The sequence below is a fragment of the Rhopilema esculentum genome, chromosome 15 (genome assembly GCF_057945365.1).
Source record: "Rhopilema esculentum isolate cy_ngs chromosome 15, ASM5794536v1, whole genome shotgun sequence".
NCBI lineage: Eukaryota > Metazoa > Cnidaria > Scyphozoa > Rhizostomeae > Rhizostomatidae > Rhopilema > Rhopilema esculentum.
Window position 1 is genome coordinate 2,585,765 of NC_142829.1, and position 16,749 is coordinate 2,602,513.

Consider the following 16,749-nt stretch of genomic DNA (forward strand, 5'->3'; position numbering starts at 1 on the left):
ATGAAGATAGTTTAATATAAATAAAGGATTAGATACTAGATAAAGGATGTTTTCCCACTATTTCGGTCTTAAAACATCTTTAGAACAGAGAGGTTTATACAGAGTCAGTCAGCATGTTTTGCCAGTCAGAATAGTTAATTTGAGTTTCATGCCATGAGCGAAATTCGCAGCATTTGTAAAGATGCCCAAACACCAACAATGCATAAATGCATATCATACGAAAACCCTAACTCTTCTTTTTTACTCCAGGGCCCATTCCACGAATTTTAAGGTGGAAGAGCTAAGCTGTACAAATCGAACTTGAATTTAGTGCCTCAAAACAAGGCCTCTTTGGAAATATAATTTTGCTAACCAAAAGAAGAAGGGGGGGGGGGGAGGGGGGAAGCTTGACCCCTTGGTTGTTTTTTGCCATTTGTTCATAATTTTTGACTAATCTGAGTTTAAATATTCTTAACAGATTTGTTCTTATAGAAACGTGTATCCGACCGTCAGCACCAGCAGTAGAATTAAAACAATGGCAGAAAATATAGCCTTTTTAATGCTATCCCTGCCATTTTTAACCTGGGGTCTTTTTTGACTACGTTTTAGGCTTTATCTGTAAATCTTATGTATCTATGATTCGATCTTTCTTCTTTTCTTAATTGTAAATTGCAATTATTTGATGGCAAAATTATACATACACACATTCAATTATACACGCCTACATACAACCTTTTCGGGGTTCGGGCTCCGGGGAAGGAGCATTCACCTCAATGCAACATCAATTCACATTCACAAGGAGAAAAGATGGCGGACGTCAGGCGTGAGAGAATAAGGTCTGATAGAAGTCGTCAGTCTCATTCAAGGTCTCGCTCAAGATCTCCGCGAGTCAGAAGAATGCGGTCTAGATCCCCAGAAAGAAAAGGAGCTGTTCGTCCGCCACTAGGAAGGCCACGTGATAGAGATGCGCCTGATAACAAGGCAGATGACGGGAAACCATCAAATCAAACGACGCCAGTGAAGATTGATAGGGAAAAGGTTTCTTAATTTTATTATTGTGCCCTTTTATTAACCCATTTTATTTAACTGCCTTGTAAGATATATCTAAACCTCTCCAATACGAACTGATTTATTTATTAAAAGCAGTGGCGTAGCGTCTATGTATGCTACGCTTGCGGCGCAAGCGTACAAATTTATAGACAAATTCTAAAATTCTTGCAACGCTTTCAATGCATACCAATTTCCGCAATAAACGGCTTCTCTTTCTTGTCATGAGCAGCATGCGGTGAACTCTAGCGCCAACAGGCCAATTGGCCCCAATTGGCTATTTTTCCAAGTAAACAGATCGCTAAAAATTATGAAATTCAAAAAATCTGAAAAACTGAAGCCCCTCCACATCACTCTTTTTGCCTGTCCAAAATAAGAGAAACATGTGATGCTCCAGTGCAGCTTCAGTGCAACTCGAGAGAAGCTTCTGAGAGAAGTGAGAATTTTCCGGACTGGAGCTTGCGGTCGGCCTGAGCGCAAGCCTTCCCAAATATTTGATAATCCACAACATTTTTCTACCTATAAGGGGCTTTTTGCGAATATTCTTTGCGTGATACATCATTTCAAATCCAATTATTTCCCTTTCTTTACTTTGTGACTGTTGAAAAGAGAAAAAGTTTCGTCAAAGTGGGTCAGAGTCTATTTGTCATGATCCGCATTTCGTAATTCAAGTCAAAAGGCTTGCCAGTATAGTCAGAATTTATGGACCACGGCATGCAGTAGACCTGAGCGCAAGCCTTGCCAAATACATGATGATTTGCCGGGACTAACTTTCTGAAACTTTACACATGGAAGCATCTTCAATTCTAACAACTCTCACAGCTCACTATTTTCATCTTCGTTAACTATGAGAGTAAAAAATGAGCAGAAACTGTTGCTCCTGTTCGCTTAGGCTCTGCAGTGTGTTAACAATTTCGCAATGTGGAGAGCTCCTTCTTGCGGGAATCCCCAGCTTCATTATAGCATAAAAAATTCTTACATTAGGTGGGCATAAGGTGATGCCTTTTCTTGAGGAATATGAATAAAATCTTTTGCGAAGCAGTTTAAGCACTAGGAGTTATTCTGAAAATTCTTGCTAAACAATTGAGCTTTTTTCAAAAACTTTCGCATGGGTGATAATTTTTCCCTTGGCCCCCCTTCACTTTCCAACCTCTGTCGGAGCCTCTGATGCAAAGAATAGACACCTTGATTGATTAGAATTAGAGTACAAATGATTTGTTACTTTGAAAATCAAAATTAATCATGATTATCATTAATTACCGCTTGTATTTTTTAGAAACTGAAATTACCATTATATTTATTCAACATAGCCGTATATTTTATGTTACCGCATGCCTAAGTTCTGGGCTCACGCTTCGCCACTGATTAAAAGAGAGGAAAAACTCCACTCTGACTGATAACCAGACTTGCAGAGTGTGCGCACTATATAAAATGCACACTTATACCAAAGTAAGTGCACACTTGAAATTTTACTCGCGCACTCCCAAAATCTCGTTAGAAACTGCCGTACTCTGCACTCGGACTGAAAACAGTGCTGAAGAGTCAAGCCTGTCGCCAAGTCAGTTGATTAGGGGTGGCGAACTCGCCGCATCCGTTTCTGGCAAAGTTTGAAGTGAAGTCTTGGCATTTCAAAGTAAGATCTTGATAGAAGGATAGGGAGAAAGTTGTTTAATTGCCCAAGAAATCTTACAACTTTTTTGCTTCTTTATCTCCACTTACTCCTCTGCCTCTCCAATTTTGCTCATGCACACCCAAATTCTTGTTGGAAACTGCCATACTCTGCAGTCCGGACTGAAAACAGTGCTGGATGAGTCAAGCCTGTCGGAGAAAGTTGTTTAATTGCCCAAGAAATCCTACAACTTTCTTGCTTCTTTATCCCCACTTACTACTCTGCAGAGCTTACTCCTCACAAATAATTTTTTCCTCAAATCCTGTCAACACATTTTTTCAAGTTCAAATCAATCTGCACTGTTTCAGCATTAATTTTTGTGTGAATCCAGTGCACAGCCTCACCAAGTCTTGCAAACGCTATTTAAAAAGAAAATCCCACAAAATTTTAACCTGCTATTTTCCAAAATTATTTGTTCCTCTGCAAGCTTTAGCGCCATAATTTGCCACACACACATAAAAAAGACACAGGGCGAAATCAAAATCATGGAGATTCCACGGGGGTTAAATGGAGTGCTTCAAACAGTTTGGAAAATTTGTGTAGTCTCTCAACTGTAAAGAATTTAATATCATAATCCATATACCAAATTTTTGTTGAAGTATGCTGAATCTGCACAAATTTTGATTTATGGGAATTACATCCATTAAAAGCCTGACAGTTTTTCCCTATAAAAATACCACACTCTGTCTAACAAACTTTTATATGTTTGATTGAGGGAGCATCTGCCATATTTACTGATTTGCCTTCATGTCGTCCACACGACTTGCAGCACTGCAGGTCCTTTTACCTGATTTTGCCAGAGAGGTTCTCTCTTACTCACAACAAGTTTTTAAAATCCTTTTTAACTGCACCTCTTCCAATGTCCAATCCAAAAAAATCAAAAACATTCCCTTGTACAAAATTTCATATAGATAGGCTCAGTTCACACAAAGGGTTTCAGGCTGTTATGTTTTGAAGATTTCTCTATGCACAAGACATATTTTGCATATGCAATTCAATAAGACAACATAATGTTGAAATTGCAAGACGTTTCTACATATCACAGAATTTACAGATCCGTATTGTTTTATCCTTTCATGCTTAAAGTTTACTGCTGCTCTTTTTATTACTTTACTGCAGATGACTCTAGCTAGAGTTGAAATGTATTGATTCATTTCTGTCTACTGATTACTTCTAGAAATGATTTTGTAACACCTGGAATGTCTCACTCCTGATTATGACTAGCTGATTTTGTTTCCCTGAAAATTGCATTGATTATGTTGAAATAGAAAATCAAGACAAGAAAATCAAGACAAAAAAGAACTACTCTTTGTAGTTGTCCTTGTTATCTTCTTTAATTTCACAGAAAATATTGAGAAAAACTGATCTTTTGTAAATGCTATAGATGCCATCCTATCAAGATGTCCATTCCATTCCAGCAAGTTATAATCAGCAAATTAACAATTGATTGATATTTAGAATGACTTTTTGTTTTTACTTGCTCTACTGATGAAAATTGTTTGTGATAGATTGAAATGACAGCCAAAAAGGCACAACAGAAATTTCGCTGGATTTCAACTTTCAAGGAATTTTTTAAACCAACATTTTGTATCAACTCAAGTAATTTTGGAGTATGGTTAACCTGTTTTGCCATTTTTAAAGCTTTACATTTTTCGTTCTAGACATGTCCACTATTACTAAGGGTGTTTTACAATGATGGCAGACATAATAGGTAAGATTTAATTTTTGTATGACAATTTTCTCTGTATGTTGTTTATGTGTATGGTATTATCAAGATAAAAGGTATTGATGTTAATAGATTGTACAATGGATATGGCTGTAAGGTTTTCATTATATGTATCAGAATTAGCTTCAGTAACCATTTAGACTTCAGTGTTTAAAAAGACTTTCAGTAGCTGAAAGTCACAAAAGTTTCCACACTTAATATATAAAAAAATGCCTCTTTCCCTTTTTTCTTAAACAGAGTTGTCACCTCAGTTATCTTTATAATTCATTCTTTGTGTGATGAATTTGTTGAATATTTTTAAATATTTTGTTTTTCTTCTTCATAGACTTGACGAGTATTCAAGAAATGGTGTACCAAGAAATGAGTTGCAGATATACACTTGGTAAGATAAATGCATGTGGATATGAATGCCGCTATAGATGTGCACATACTTAAATGTAGATCAAGTTAACAATGTCCGTTTTTCTGTGTGAATTTTCCCAAATAATACTGACGATTTTCAGTTCCCAGGGCAGCGATATGTCTTATTTGTTTATTTTTTTAATGAGACAAATTTCAATGGAGCTATTGAAGGAAAAGGTATATTGCTTAGACTCACCCAAATGTGATCTAAAAAGGCACTTTGCTCTCTTACCTTTTGTGGGTTGTCGCTGTAAGTATCTGTCACATGAATAAAGATTTTTATATAGCAGACAGAGAAATATGCAGTGAATGAACTGCTGATTCAAGGTGCAATGGGAAAAGCTGCAAGTTCCATGCATAGAAGATAGCAATTTATAAATGATAAAAACTTGCACTTTTTGCTAAAAAGTAGATACCATATGCTCATTTGATTCCCGCTTTCTTGCAGGTTTCTTGAAGGAAAATTATTTTTAGCAATGTTTTAATTTGCTGCATATGAAACCGAAAACAAACTAAGAAGAATTAACGTGGCTGAAAACGCCATCTACTCTAGTATTGTTTATGGCAGTGTTAGTTAATGTCTCTATATTTTATAGAAAGCCGCTTTTGATGTAACATCAAGGGAACGCCCTTCTAAACATGCTTTGATCGAACGCCCTTCTAAACATGCTTTGATCTGATAATTTAACATCCAGACGATATGATCTACCCTTATCCAATAGATTTTAGCGATGTATAGAAGAATCAAGTGGGCAGATGTGGAGATGGGTCTAGTTTCCCCATATTGCGCCAATTCTGGCCTTCGGATTTTTTTTGAAGTATCGTTATTCTTTTAAATAGGAAAGATGCAACATTGAAAGAATTGATGAATCTTGTCAAAGAAGTTAACCCAAAGGCACGCAAGAAAGGTACATTTTTCGATTTTGCAACTGTTTTTCCCGATGCTCGGCGAAACAATTTCATTATGAAGGAGATAGGAACGACTTGCGCAGGCATCAAATCAGCTGATGACACTGTCACTTTAGCCAACAAGAAGTTCCAGATTGGTGACTTTTTAGATATTGCTATTTCAACCCGGAGAGAGCGACGAGACGTTTTTTGATTTATGTTTCTTGCCTTGATATAAGGATCTTTTTGGTTTTAGTATATATTTACTCACGTATATCAAGTAGCATTGACATTATTCTTATGTAAAATACTTTTAAAGTCGAGGGAGCTTCTTATTCAGTCTTTTCATCTTTTCACTGAATTTCATTTATTTCTTTGAAAAGATAATCCGCTATTGGTTTTTTGATACGTCACTGTTTAGATTCGCAGCAGTCACGCTAGCTTGCGGGGATTATTTGCGCGTGGTCTTGCTCTGTTTCCGCTAATTCTTGCAGAAAATGATTTTTTTCAGAAACTGACAACATAACAACCAGCTGATTTTTATAGTAGCAAATATTCTAAGTCCCTTGATTTTCTCGAGCTCTTTGTCTAAATTTTTGCAACTTTCGATGTTTTTGATTTCTTTACTACAATTACAGTTACGATCACTTGAAATATCGCTCACTAGGGTAAAATTGGCACAGATCTGTTTTGTTTTGGCACAGATCTGCTAATTTACCATTTTCACCTTGGCTGGCTTAAAAGCACTCATTTCAAAATATAGCTTGATGCCGGATATTTTATTTCCCTTCATTTGATGTAATCTACACGGGCTATCGATTTATCTTGACGTACTTTCAGTTTTCTGGTTCCTACGAAGATTCAATAACTATCAGCTGCTCTTTCACGTAAGTCAAGGATGGCTTTGTTTAGTGTGAAAAGGACCATTATGAATATACCGTAATGTTCTTGTGTATAAATGGCTTGACTCAAAGGAAGAACCTAGAGCACGAGATAAAATTTTTTTTATTCATGATAAAATTTAAAGGCAGAAGTACTATAACACAGTACAATGAAATAGTTATTTCTAGACAGTAACGCGAAATATTATTGCAATAATACCTTGATATTCCTTGCGTTTTGTAGAGGTCTGTTATCAGTTGAAGATGGTCCTTTCTTTAACACCCATATATGATATTTTTCGTTACGCTTTTTAAAGGTACTCCAGGTTAGTCTCCTTTTACGCCTGCTACGGTAACTGGCTCTAAATTCATCTGCTTATTTTGTGGATGCTTGGAAATCGGTTTTGTTTACAAAAAGAAAACGACTAATTCATATTAGTATCGTATCTTGTCGTTCATTGATTTCAGTAATAATCGAACATTTAACTACAAAGAATTTTTTAAGTTTTGTCATTTCTTGTTTGGCCTCAAATAATCATGTGTGAAAATATTTTCTTTATTGTTTAGTTAACAACGAAATTTTTCTAAAACGGTATCCGAAAAGCCAGGTTCAGTCGAGTCTCTCGATTTCTTTCTGCATGTAGACACAACTGCTAATTTTTAATGCAATTTTGATAAATTGCTACTGGATCCTATTCTCCCATAAGCAATGGCATAATTTGTCAGCCAAATTGTCAACAATCTTCCCAATTAACTTCAAAATAACGGTCGTTATCTATATTTCCTTGTTTGTATTTTATTTCACGTTATCAATTATTCATGCCACCCACTTGCTTTTAGCGCTGGTTTTTTTCTGGCTTTAAATGTTTTAAACAACCAATCTGCATGTCACCTGTCGCGGAATAGATTTCATCTGTGTTTTTTAAAGCCGTTTTGTAAATTCGATTTTGCGTACAAATTTTCTGCCATTTTTTTTACAAAATGATGGTAATTTTTAGTGTTAATAAATCAACATCTCAATTGAACGTCGAAAACTGTATATTATTATTATTTTTTTAAACATATTCTCTCCTGTCACATGAGGAAACACCATGTTCAAAAACCTGAAAATTTTGATTTTGAAACCACGAAGCCTTAAAAATAAAGTACAGAAAAATAAAAAGTAAATCACATTTGAAAATGCTAGAATGCACAAAAATGAATCCGATTGTTCTGAATGCTCAGATTCTAAATGCTTTCTGCATAACCTGCCGGTGGTATATCATGTAGGTGCTACAAATATACAGGATTTTATATTCTACCCTCCCTGTCCAGTCCTGATGTTTGAATCAATGTCAGCACACCATAAGCCAATACTTTAGATTTATTATAGAATTCTCCACATTTGGAATGCAAAAGAGCATCAACACAAACCTTTCTCCTCTGAAGTACCTTGAGTTGAATTTTTTTAACTTAAGGCGAACCAGAACAGGAAGTGGGTGGGAAATTTTCTAAATAGGTTGGTAGTTTCTTACCTTTGGATATATACTTCACAAGAATGCTGATGTGCTGTTAAGGTTTCCAGTTGAGAACAGGGATTTTATCGCAAGACAGAGATTGTTCATGCCATTTAGACAGACTAAGTTGATTTATGGAGTGCGTAACACAATCATCAAATCGTACTGAAGGCTAAAAGCGTAGCTTTTTTCCGCGAAGGATGGCTTTTCAAAGAGCAGTTGATATACGAGGCATTCATTTAAAGAAATTTGATGTCCTCGGACAAGTTTTTCTCTGCGAACGTGCTCTTCAAACTACACAGATATATTCACAATCTGCTTTTCAAAGCAATCAAGGCTATGCCAGAGACGACAAATAACGCTTGAGAATATGACCTAGATTATGGAAGGAAAATATGAAATATTTTGGAAAGATAAGATTATCACCTATTAAAATAAGGTGAAGAAGTAGATAATAATCAATCAAATAGATTTTGCACTCTTTTTGAATAAGTTTAGTGATAGAGTGATAAACTGAAAATGAAAATGTTGAATACCAGTCATGAATGGCAGAATTTAACGAGCTTCCAATATATGCTTCGTGAAAGTTCGAATCTTAAGGTCTGAAACGAGCAAGAAAACATTAGATCTAACAAGATGTGTGAAGACAAGCGATAAAGAGAGCGGGGTCGTGAGTATCGACAGAGAATAGTTATTTTTACAAGTTTATGGCGTTGTACCCTGGGTTCCAGACCGTCAGTGTCGAGGAAATAGGGCGTCGACGCTCTGGAACCCAGAGTAATGGCGTTGGTGAAAAGTTCTGAAAGGCGAAAGGAAAAATTGAATTTTTGTGTTGTTATTGTTCCTTATTTTTGTAATACATCGAGCTTCGTTATAACGAGCTAGACTCAGACAATATTTCTAATACTTACAAAAAGATTTGTTTCAAGAACCCTTGGTATAACGAATTACTTTTCTGGTCCTCTTAGATTTCATTTTATTGGGGTTTTATTTGTTAATTTGGGGTTTCATTGCTGGCACCCTTGCAGTGATTGCCTAACTATTGTTTGGTGCTTCCAAAACAATATATTTCAAGGGGGAATGGGGGTTAAGGGACCCTTTTGTTTTGCTAGCGATCCTATGGCGATGAAAATGGATCCCACCGGGAAATTACTCCATGGCAGTCTCTGAAAACCTCTATTTTATATGAAAATTCCTGGAAATCCTTTTGTTTTCGTTGAAATCGCGTACGCTATTTACAAGAGTAAAATACCCCAAGAATGGACCGGCCCTTTGATTGCTAAATGAATGGGCTTGAACTTGCTTCATTCATCGGCGACCAGGTGCAGTGACGATAAGGAAAGAGGAATGAAAATAATTGGCACAGCAATCGCAATTATCTCAAGAGCTGAAGACATGAAATTTAACATACTATGACGGTCGAAGTTTGTTTATGCATAGTTTATGATAACAAGGTTTGGAAGTCACGTAAATTGCAGTTATCGTGGACAGAGAAATGCCTGAATCGCAATTAATTTTTAATGTGACTTTGAGAACAGGGTCACATGTCAATATATGGTGTATTGTTATTTACCTTACCATCTTAGGAAAAAGTATTTTGAAATGGCTTTTTATTTTCTGAACTATCTCAGGAAAGCGTATCTCGAAATTGATGCACCATTTTTCTTCAGGTAATATCGAACAGCCTTTGCAATTAATGTCATCTGTTCTGTGAAGTAACCATTACAGCAAGCAGAAGGCATTGCGGCCAAAAATAGAACTGGTTTTGAGCACACAGAGGTTGTCCTCTTGTTATTATATTAATCAACTGACGAGAAGCAAAAGGGGCCGATCGACTAAAAATCCTTCATCCACGATGGATCTCAGTAGCAACTGATGACCTTGAATACTAAGATGGCTTTTGGAATCTGTTAGAGTTATCGGGGTTTCTCGGAAAGTGCTTAATACATCACATCGAAAACTGAGAATTTTTGCTAGTACGTATGCCGATGCACCTGTCATATCCCAGAGGCTTGTCACAGGGTTTCTCAACGGAAACAATAAGATAGGTGTGGAAGAATAAAAGCGAAATTGCCACCGCTGAACTCATTGTTTGCAGACAACAGGTTTTCGTGAAGGAGGCCTTGATTTCGAATAGATTATAGATCTTAACTCCGTTATCGCGATTAAATGGCCACTCCAAGGTTAAGAGGAGAGTATACTGACAAAACGCTTGCGATGAACGCAATGATCGACCGACAGTTGAAGATTAAAATCTCGAGTTTGGACGCAGAAAGTAGCATTTACAGGAAGGAACTCGCTCGAGAAGAGAAAGCAATTCGGCAAGAACTGAACAGCAGTCGGAGAATGTCTCTAAATCAAACGTCAAAACCGAGAGCTAATTTCAATCGACGCGCAAGCAGTCCGCTCAGGTGCAGAGTTGAAGAAGCAAGAAATGATGATATGTCAAAGTCTAGCTTGAATATGCAGCGGCTCGAGCTGCCGGACCAGAAGCAACCGAGGCGTAGAAGCTTGCCTGATATGGAGAAGTTCTCTTTACCTTCTTTAGGTGGTAGCCAGTGTCTCATAGCAATGAGGCCTTGCGAGGGAGATCAGAGGGATACCACGACAAAACTGCGCTACCGCCAGGGGAGACGTCGCTCGGAAAATGTTGGGACAATTTCGCAACTGCAAACTCCATCGTTATCTCCACGACATTCAATCAGCTCTCTGGTCTCCAGTTTATCAAACTCGTCCAACCGATTGCAAAATATAAAGGATTCGGAAGAAACTTTTGATAAAGTCCGGCAGTTTTTACAGAAACTTGATGTAAATAAAGAGTTCAGTGAAAGCCAAAGAAGTGACGAAAGTTCAGGTGCTGCCAGCGACGAAGACTTTGAAAAAACCGATGGGATTTAGACCTTTAGTTGTTTATTTTCGTGTCGAAGCTATGAATGCCAATGTTGACGTGCTTCTTCTAGTCACATCGCACGATATCTTGTTTACCGGGAGATTTATGGAATCCTAACTTCGATGTTTTTTCAGTTCAATCTTTTCGGTTTTCGCAAAACTAATAATTCTGTGGGTGTAATTTGGTTGTTTTCTGTGTTACATTTGTGGATATGAACAGTTTTGAAGGCATCTTGCAAAAGTTGATTTGATAATATCTAAAGTGTTCTTCTTTCCCCCTTTGTACATTCCACATAGAATCTCATTCTTTTTGCAGTAGAATACCTTTCCGCGCAGCAACAGCAGGTACACAATGGGCTTCTACTGCCACTATCAAGACAATCTCTTTCTTTTTTTTACGGGTTTATAAAATCGTTTCTCGTATAGTATTTAAATGCTATGACAAGACTCTCTATACAGGATTTAAATAGCTAAAATCCAAAACAATTTTCGGAATTTAAACGTAGCTTTCATACAATTTTCAATTTTATAACGTATTTATGTCTACAGCAGGTTGATTTGTTGATAACAGGTTTAAGTGAGCAAGCCCGGCATAGGCCAAACAGCCGTAAAAATTGTAAGTTATTATTTTGAAAATATCTATTTGTTTATCTTCCTTATTTATTTTTGTTTGAATCGGTCACGTGTCAGCACAGCCTCTCATTTCAAAGTAATGTATAAGAAGTATAGCAAATGACAGGATGCAGGCTTTTTAATGGAAAAGAAAACATAAAACCTATAACTGATCTCTTTATTTTGATTGTTAATATAACTTCATCATTATCGTTTAATTTTAGTACCGTTGAGTTAAGTTTATATTTTTGATCTTTCTCCAAGGAAATATCCAATTAACAAGGTCGAAGTAACTCAAATATATCCAGAGTCTCGATATCTGTTAATTTTGTGCAAAATATTACCAGTACCGTCACTCCTTTAGTACCGCTAGTCGAAGATTTTCAAGACCCTGCACAAGCTTAGATTTATTGTGGCTTTTAAATCCAGTCTGCGGTAGCATGAAAGCAATTTTGAACAAAGAAAAACCAAGGGTCTTTTTTGGTAGGTTGTGTTTATTTAGAACTGATTTCGGTACGGATTTGCTGGTATCCGTGAATATCAGCAAACAAGCGTTATTTATCGTTGACAAACACATGATGATCTTAGTTTGGTTCGAAATTTTAATTTGAATGCTTTACGTGGGTTTAGAAGTGTCTGCCTAGGCTTCGTGTTGATTTTTCCATGGCAAGGAATTACGTCATCTTTATCATTCTACAAACCTCTGTAGGATTTCATTTGCAGTGTCACTATATTTTCAAATATAAAAACTATCAACAAAGGTTTTGTTCGGAAACCCGTTTGCAAGAATTTCCTCGTTGATTTACTCTACCTGCTTTAATTTAGGCTGTCGCAGCAATGCACATATTTGCCGCAAATTTATTTATAACAACCACATGTTAGTTTGCAACTTAAAAAGCATTCCCCTATATATAGCTGAAACAACAGATTTAAGCACCAGTGTTGGCATGATTTTTTATTATCAGCTGTCGTTTACACGCCTGCGAACTGGAAACATGTCATAATTACTTTACACTATTGATAATTAAAACTGTTACGTTTTTTGTAAACGTTTTACAGAGAAAAGCTTTATTGCAAAGCATTCTCGAAAACATTTACAGTTTCATAAGTTAAATATATGTCTCTACAATGAAACTCGCTTATACATTCCTAATTAATTTGCATATTTGCGCTCCTGGGTTTGATAATAATGCATTCTGATAGGAAGAACAGGTGTTTATGCAAACAGTCCTAAGAAGGCACATTTGTAACGACTGGACTTTGCATTCCATGATTCCAAATACGCGTTGTGCATGAGATTTCGGATTTCAAGGGATCAAATTATCCAAATTTTTATTGCTCTTTAAGTCTGAAACTTTTTTGTGTCTTGAGCTCACTTGGCCTAACTTCTTTATAATGGCAGATGGGGTGAATTATTTTTTAAAAGCAAAACGCTTTTTACTTGTATCTCCAAGATTCAACAGAACAAAGTACTTTTTTTAATATTGCAATCATCCTGCGAATTTGAATTTGAGGTTGTGTTCTGTAATGAGACTCCTAGATCTGGGTTTGGTAGTCTGTGTGACAAATGCCTGGGGCAACCCATCGTCCTGTATTCAAAGAGTGCGCGTATTAATGATTTTGTCTCATGCGCATACTCTTCGAATGCAGGACGGATGGTTGCCTCGCTCATTTAAATGACTTTCTCTTGTTCGTCTCCCCAACAAATTTCGCACCTTCTATTCGTCTTCAGGTTCTTCTAATCTAGAGTAAAGGCCCATCTGCTTCTGTTTCTTTTATCATCCACTCAAAAGTGGTTAAACCTACAATGTTACAAAACAAAACAAAACAAAAACCGCCGCTTCAAGGATTGAAAAGAAAGTACTTCTCTTGAGTCCCAACTCAATTAATGCTGGTGTTTCACAAGGTTCTGTCAGATCTCCTCTTCTTTTCATCCTTACTAAAACCATACAGGTTGTCATTTCACACAAACACAATCCCAAATTTCCTTCCGTCTCCATGAATGGTACTGATTTAGACAATTTTGCTTGTTGCTTACAAATTTTGTTGCAGGCCTTTCTGTATCTTCTAAACAAAATTGAAAATCTCAAATTTTTTCTATTGCTAAACACTCCTCTCAAAAGTTTGGGTTCCTCTCTAGGGCACCATCACAACTCTTAACAATTAATAAGTCCCAAATCCGCCACTCTCTGGAGTACTGCTCTCATATTTGGACTGGTGCTCCTAAGTCAAATCCAAACCCATTCGCCTCGTCAGTGACTGTCACGTCACCAAGTCCTTTACATGATGAGGATTGTGAAGGTGCTGGCATTTATTACATTGCTATATGCTTAAACAACAGCAAAGCTAATGCAATTTTTCTTTCTTTATGTTTTGGTTGTAGTGCAGGGGTACACCAAGCCTAAGTCATTAATACGCCAAATTGATCTGTGGTGGTAAACCATTGCTACTCCAAATGTACACCATTTCTATGCCAATAGGTAGGCCAACGCTTAGCCAATGGCGTAGGCCACGTTTTGTCACATCCCTTATTTTTCTTCATGTATGTCTTCGTCGGTTAATTTGACTATTGATAACCCTCCACGCCCCAACTCTGGAAGGGCAAGCTAAGTCACTGGTTGCCGTAGAGATAGACGTCATTTAGAATAAACTATCCTGCCTTATTCTTAACGTCAAAGAATGTAGAAAATTGAGTTGTGTCGTGTCGATAATTGCAACATAACTGCAATCAACATTACAAAGCCATATCTAGCGCGCATTTCAAACAGATTCATTATTCTTCCAAGGCATTTGATCATATACTGCGATAAATTTCTTGGTTAAATTATTATTTTATTTTCATTGTGGTGCAAACATTCTACGAACATTGTTAATGCGGCTGCTAATACCAACGGCCCCACGAAATGATAGGATAAAACTATTCCATGAAAATATCTTGGTCAAGTCGGTGATTTTTGCGTCTCTGTTGTTAGTGGACTAGGGCGAGTGACGTAGTGTGTCGTTCATTCATTCTAAACGTTGTAACAACTGTTACAGATCCCAATTTTCGTTTTTATCACAGATATTGTGAAAGATTTTTAATAAACGAAATTTTCGAGTTGCTTTTCAAATTTGGGTAGCTCTTTTATCTTTTGGCAAATATTTTCGAAGAAAGATTATTTTATCTCTTTGGAAAGCATCGGATATCAGCCTGTTGTCAAACATTTATACTTCAGTTCGAAGGCGCCACTTTGAAAACTGAAAAAAGCAATTGAAATTCCCCCAACCAATCAAATTCGGTTCCTTGGTTTTGAGGAACCTGTAAACAAGAAAATCGGCTCGGCTTCGCAGACTCTACCTTTTCTCCTATTTTCAATTTTTTCAACAGAGTCTGCACGCAGGCTATATTGCAATGGATTTACTTGATTTTAATGGTATTTCATGGTGTTTTTCCAGGGTTTAAGGTTGAACATTAAATATTCTTTAAATTATTCGATTAAATTTCTAAGGAAGAAATTTTCATTACTCATTTACTCTATTGAAATGTCTCTTTGACTAGGGATAAATACTGCTCAAAGTATAAATTTCTCGACGGCTCCTTGGGTCGACTTTAAGCTAAAAATAAGTTTCTTTTGCCATAATTTGCCTGCGTATTGTTGTAAAGGTGTTGGGGTCAATATGTAGGCGTGAGGGCCTATCGAAATGTAATATTTGGGAGATTTTGTTAACCATAGGCGAGATATTAATGTCGTGTCACACGATAAATGTATAAATGCCATCTGTTCCGGCTGGGAACTCCGGGCCGGAATGCAAAAATAGGAAGACGCGACGTAGTTTTGATTTGGTGAAATTCATTTTGTTTGCCTTCGCCTACTCTTGGTGATTCTCGCTGTTTTTGAACCCCTTCCTCTGCCACTAATGGTCATGTTGCTATCAAAACATTTTTGTTTGCTTGCAAACCTATTGTGCAGTTGCCGTATTTAATACCATCTCAATATGATTAGCACAGTTAAACCCGCGCATACACCAATTCGACGTACGGCCTCGTTTTGGAAATTTTTTGAAACTTCATTATACGACTTTTTTAAGCTCAGATTTGGTTTTATCGCCATAATTATCGGCCGGATACAATTTTCCATATTGTTTGTGCTTGAATTTTAGATTTTACAGAGAAATGAAGTTTGAAAACTTGTAAGGGATTTGACCGCAAAAATCATTCAGGATGAAACTTTACCCCACTGGTCGCCAATCACGGTCAAAATCCCTTATAAATTGTTTATCTTCATGTCGTCATAGAATCAATATCGGGAGCCATACCATTATGAAAACTTCTAAGTACACTAAAGTCATTGCTCTCAATCCGAATCTGAGGTCAAAATTGTGTACAAAAGAATTTCAAGAATTTTTCAAAATGAGGCCGTAAGTCGGATTGGTGTATTATAGGTTCTTATATACAGAAGGTCAAATAGTTTCTTATATTTATGTAGCAAAATCATAATTTTCATAACATGCTGTAATATTATACAGTAAAAACAAAACAGACTTAACAAAATAAATATATACTCAAACGAACTCATAGAAAAATTTCTAGAATGTGATTTACAAGACATGATTTATTTTTGGAAATCTTGGAATAAATGAAAATTAAAATATATTTACTTTGCAAATGTTGAATGTTAAGAGAATTTATTAGAATGATGGAAACAATAAACACAGAATTGTACTTTGGATTCAATGAAAATTGTTTTGCCAAGTCAATTTTAGATACAAGCAGATGATAATACTTCATTCAACAGTTTCCTACCCAGAATCCTTTACAGCAGCTCCACTGGTAAGAACTGAAATGGTTCTTATGTGGAGGAGGCCTAAATTAAAATTTTTTAGCCTAACAGGTTCTTAAAATCCAGTTTCTTATACGCAGGTTTTTACTTCATGGCACTGATCTACAAACAAGCTGTAATAATCCAAACACATAAAATTAAGGAAGACCTTTCATCGAATATTTTTATAAGCAGTTTTTGCAATGCAATTCAAATGCAATTTTTAGAAAATACTTCCCATGGCTCATATTTTGTTCCTTGGCAATCAGTATTTTAAAAAGGCAAGACATCTCAGTGGTTATTTTGACAAAAGAGATTATCAAATTTGACGCGTTATAAACATGTATCTGAATCATGCAAA

At 36.4% G+C, this 16,749-nt stretch overlaps 2 protein-coding genes across 2 annotated transcripts; both read left to right on the plus strand.

The window, feature by feature from the left end:
• The first annotated feature begins 751 nt into the window (after nt 1–751).
• On the plus strand, nt 752–6,034 carry LOC135685408 (histone deacetylase complex subunit SAP18). The gene is made up of 4 exons (XM_065201343.2): nt 752–1,017; nt 4,357–4,406; nt 4,747–4,803; nt 5,664–6,034. Exons 1-4 carry the CDS (start codon nt 787–789, stop codon nt 5,923–5,925), a joined length of 600 nt encoding a protein of 199 aa, XP_065057415.2. The 5' UTR covers nt 752–786; the 3' UTR covers nt 5,926–6,034.
• A 2,795-nt stretch (nt 6,035–8,829) lies between these two features.
• On the plus strand, nt 8,830–15,930 carry LOC135685406 (uncharacterized). The gene is made up of 2 exons (XM_065201342.2): nt 8,830–9,512; nt 9,759–15,930. Exon 2 carries the CDS (start codon nt 10,258–10,260, stop codon nt 10,984–10,986), a length of 729 nt encoding a protein of 242 aa, XP_065057414.1. The 5' UTR covers nt 8,830–9,512; nt 9,759–10,257; the 3' UTR covers nt 10,987–15,930.
• The last annotated feature ends 819 nt before the right edge of the window (nt 15,931–16,749 follow it).

Excerpts from the sequence above, each read along its gene's own strand:
- LOC135685406 (XM_065201342.2), top strand. The coding sequence starts at position 10,258 with ATGGCCACTCCAAGGTTAAGAGGAGAGTATACTGACAAAACGCTTGCG.
- LOC135685408 (XM_065201343.2), top strand. The coding sequence starts at position 787 with ATGGCGGACGTCAGGCGTGAGAGAATAAGGTCTGATAGAAGTCGTCAG. Across the intron at positions 4,407-4,746 it reads AATGATGGCAGACATAATAG|ACTTGACGAGTATTCAAGAA; the intron begins GTAAGATTTAAT and ends TCTTCTTCATAG. Across the intron at positions 4,804-5,663 it reads GAGTTGCAGATATACACTTG|GAAAGATGCAACATTGAAAG; the intron begins GTAAGATAAATG and ends TCTTTTAAATAG.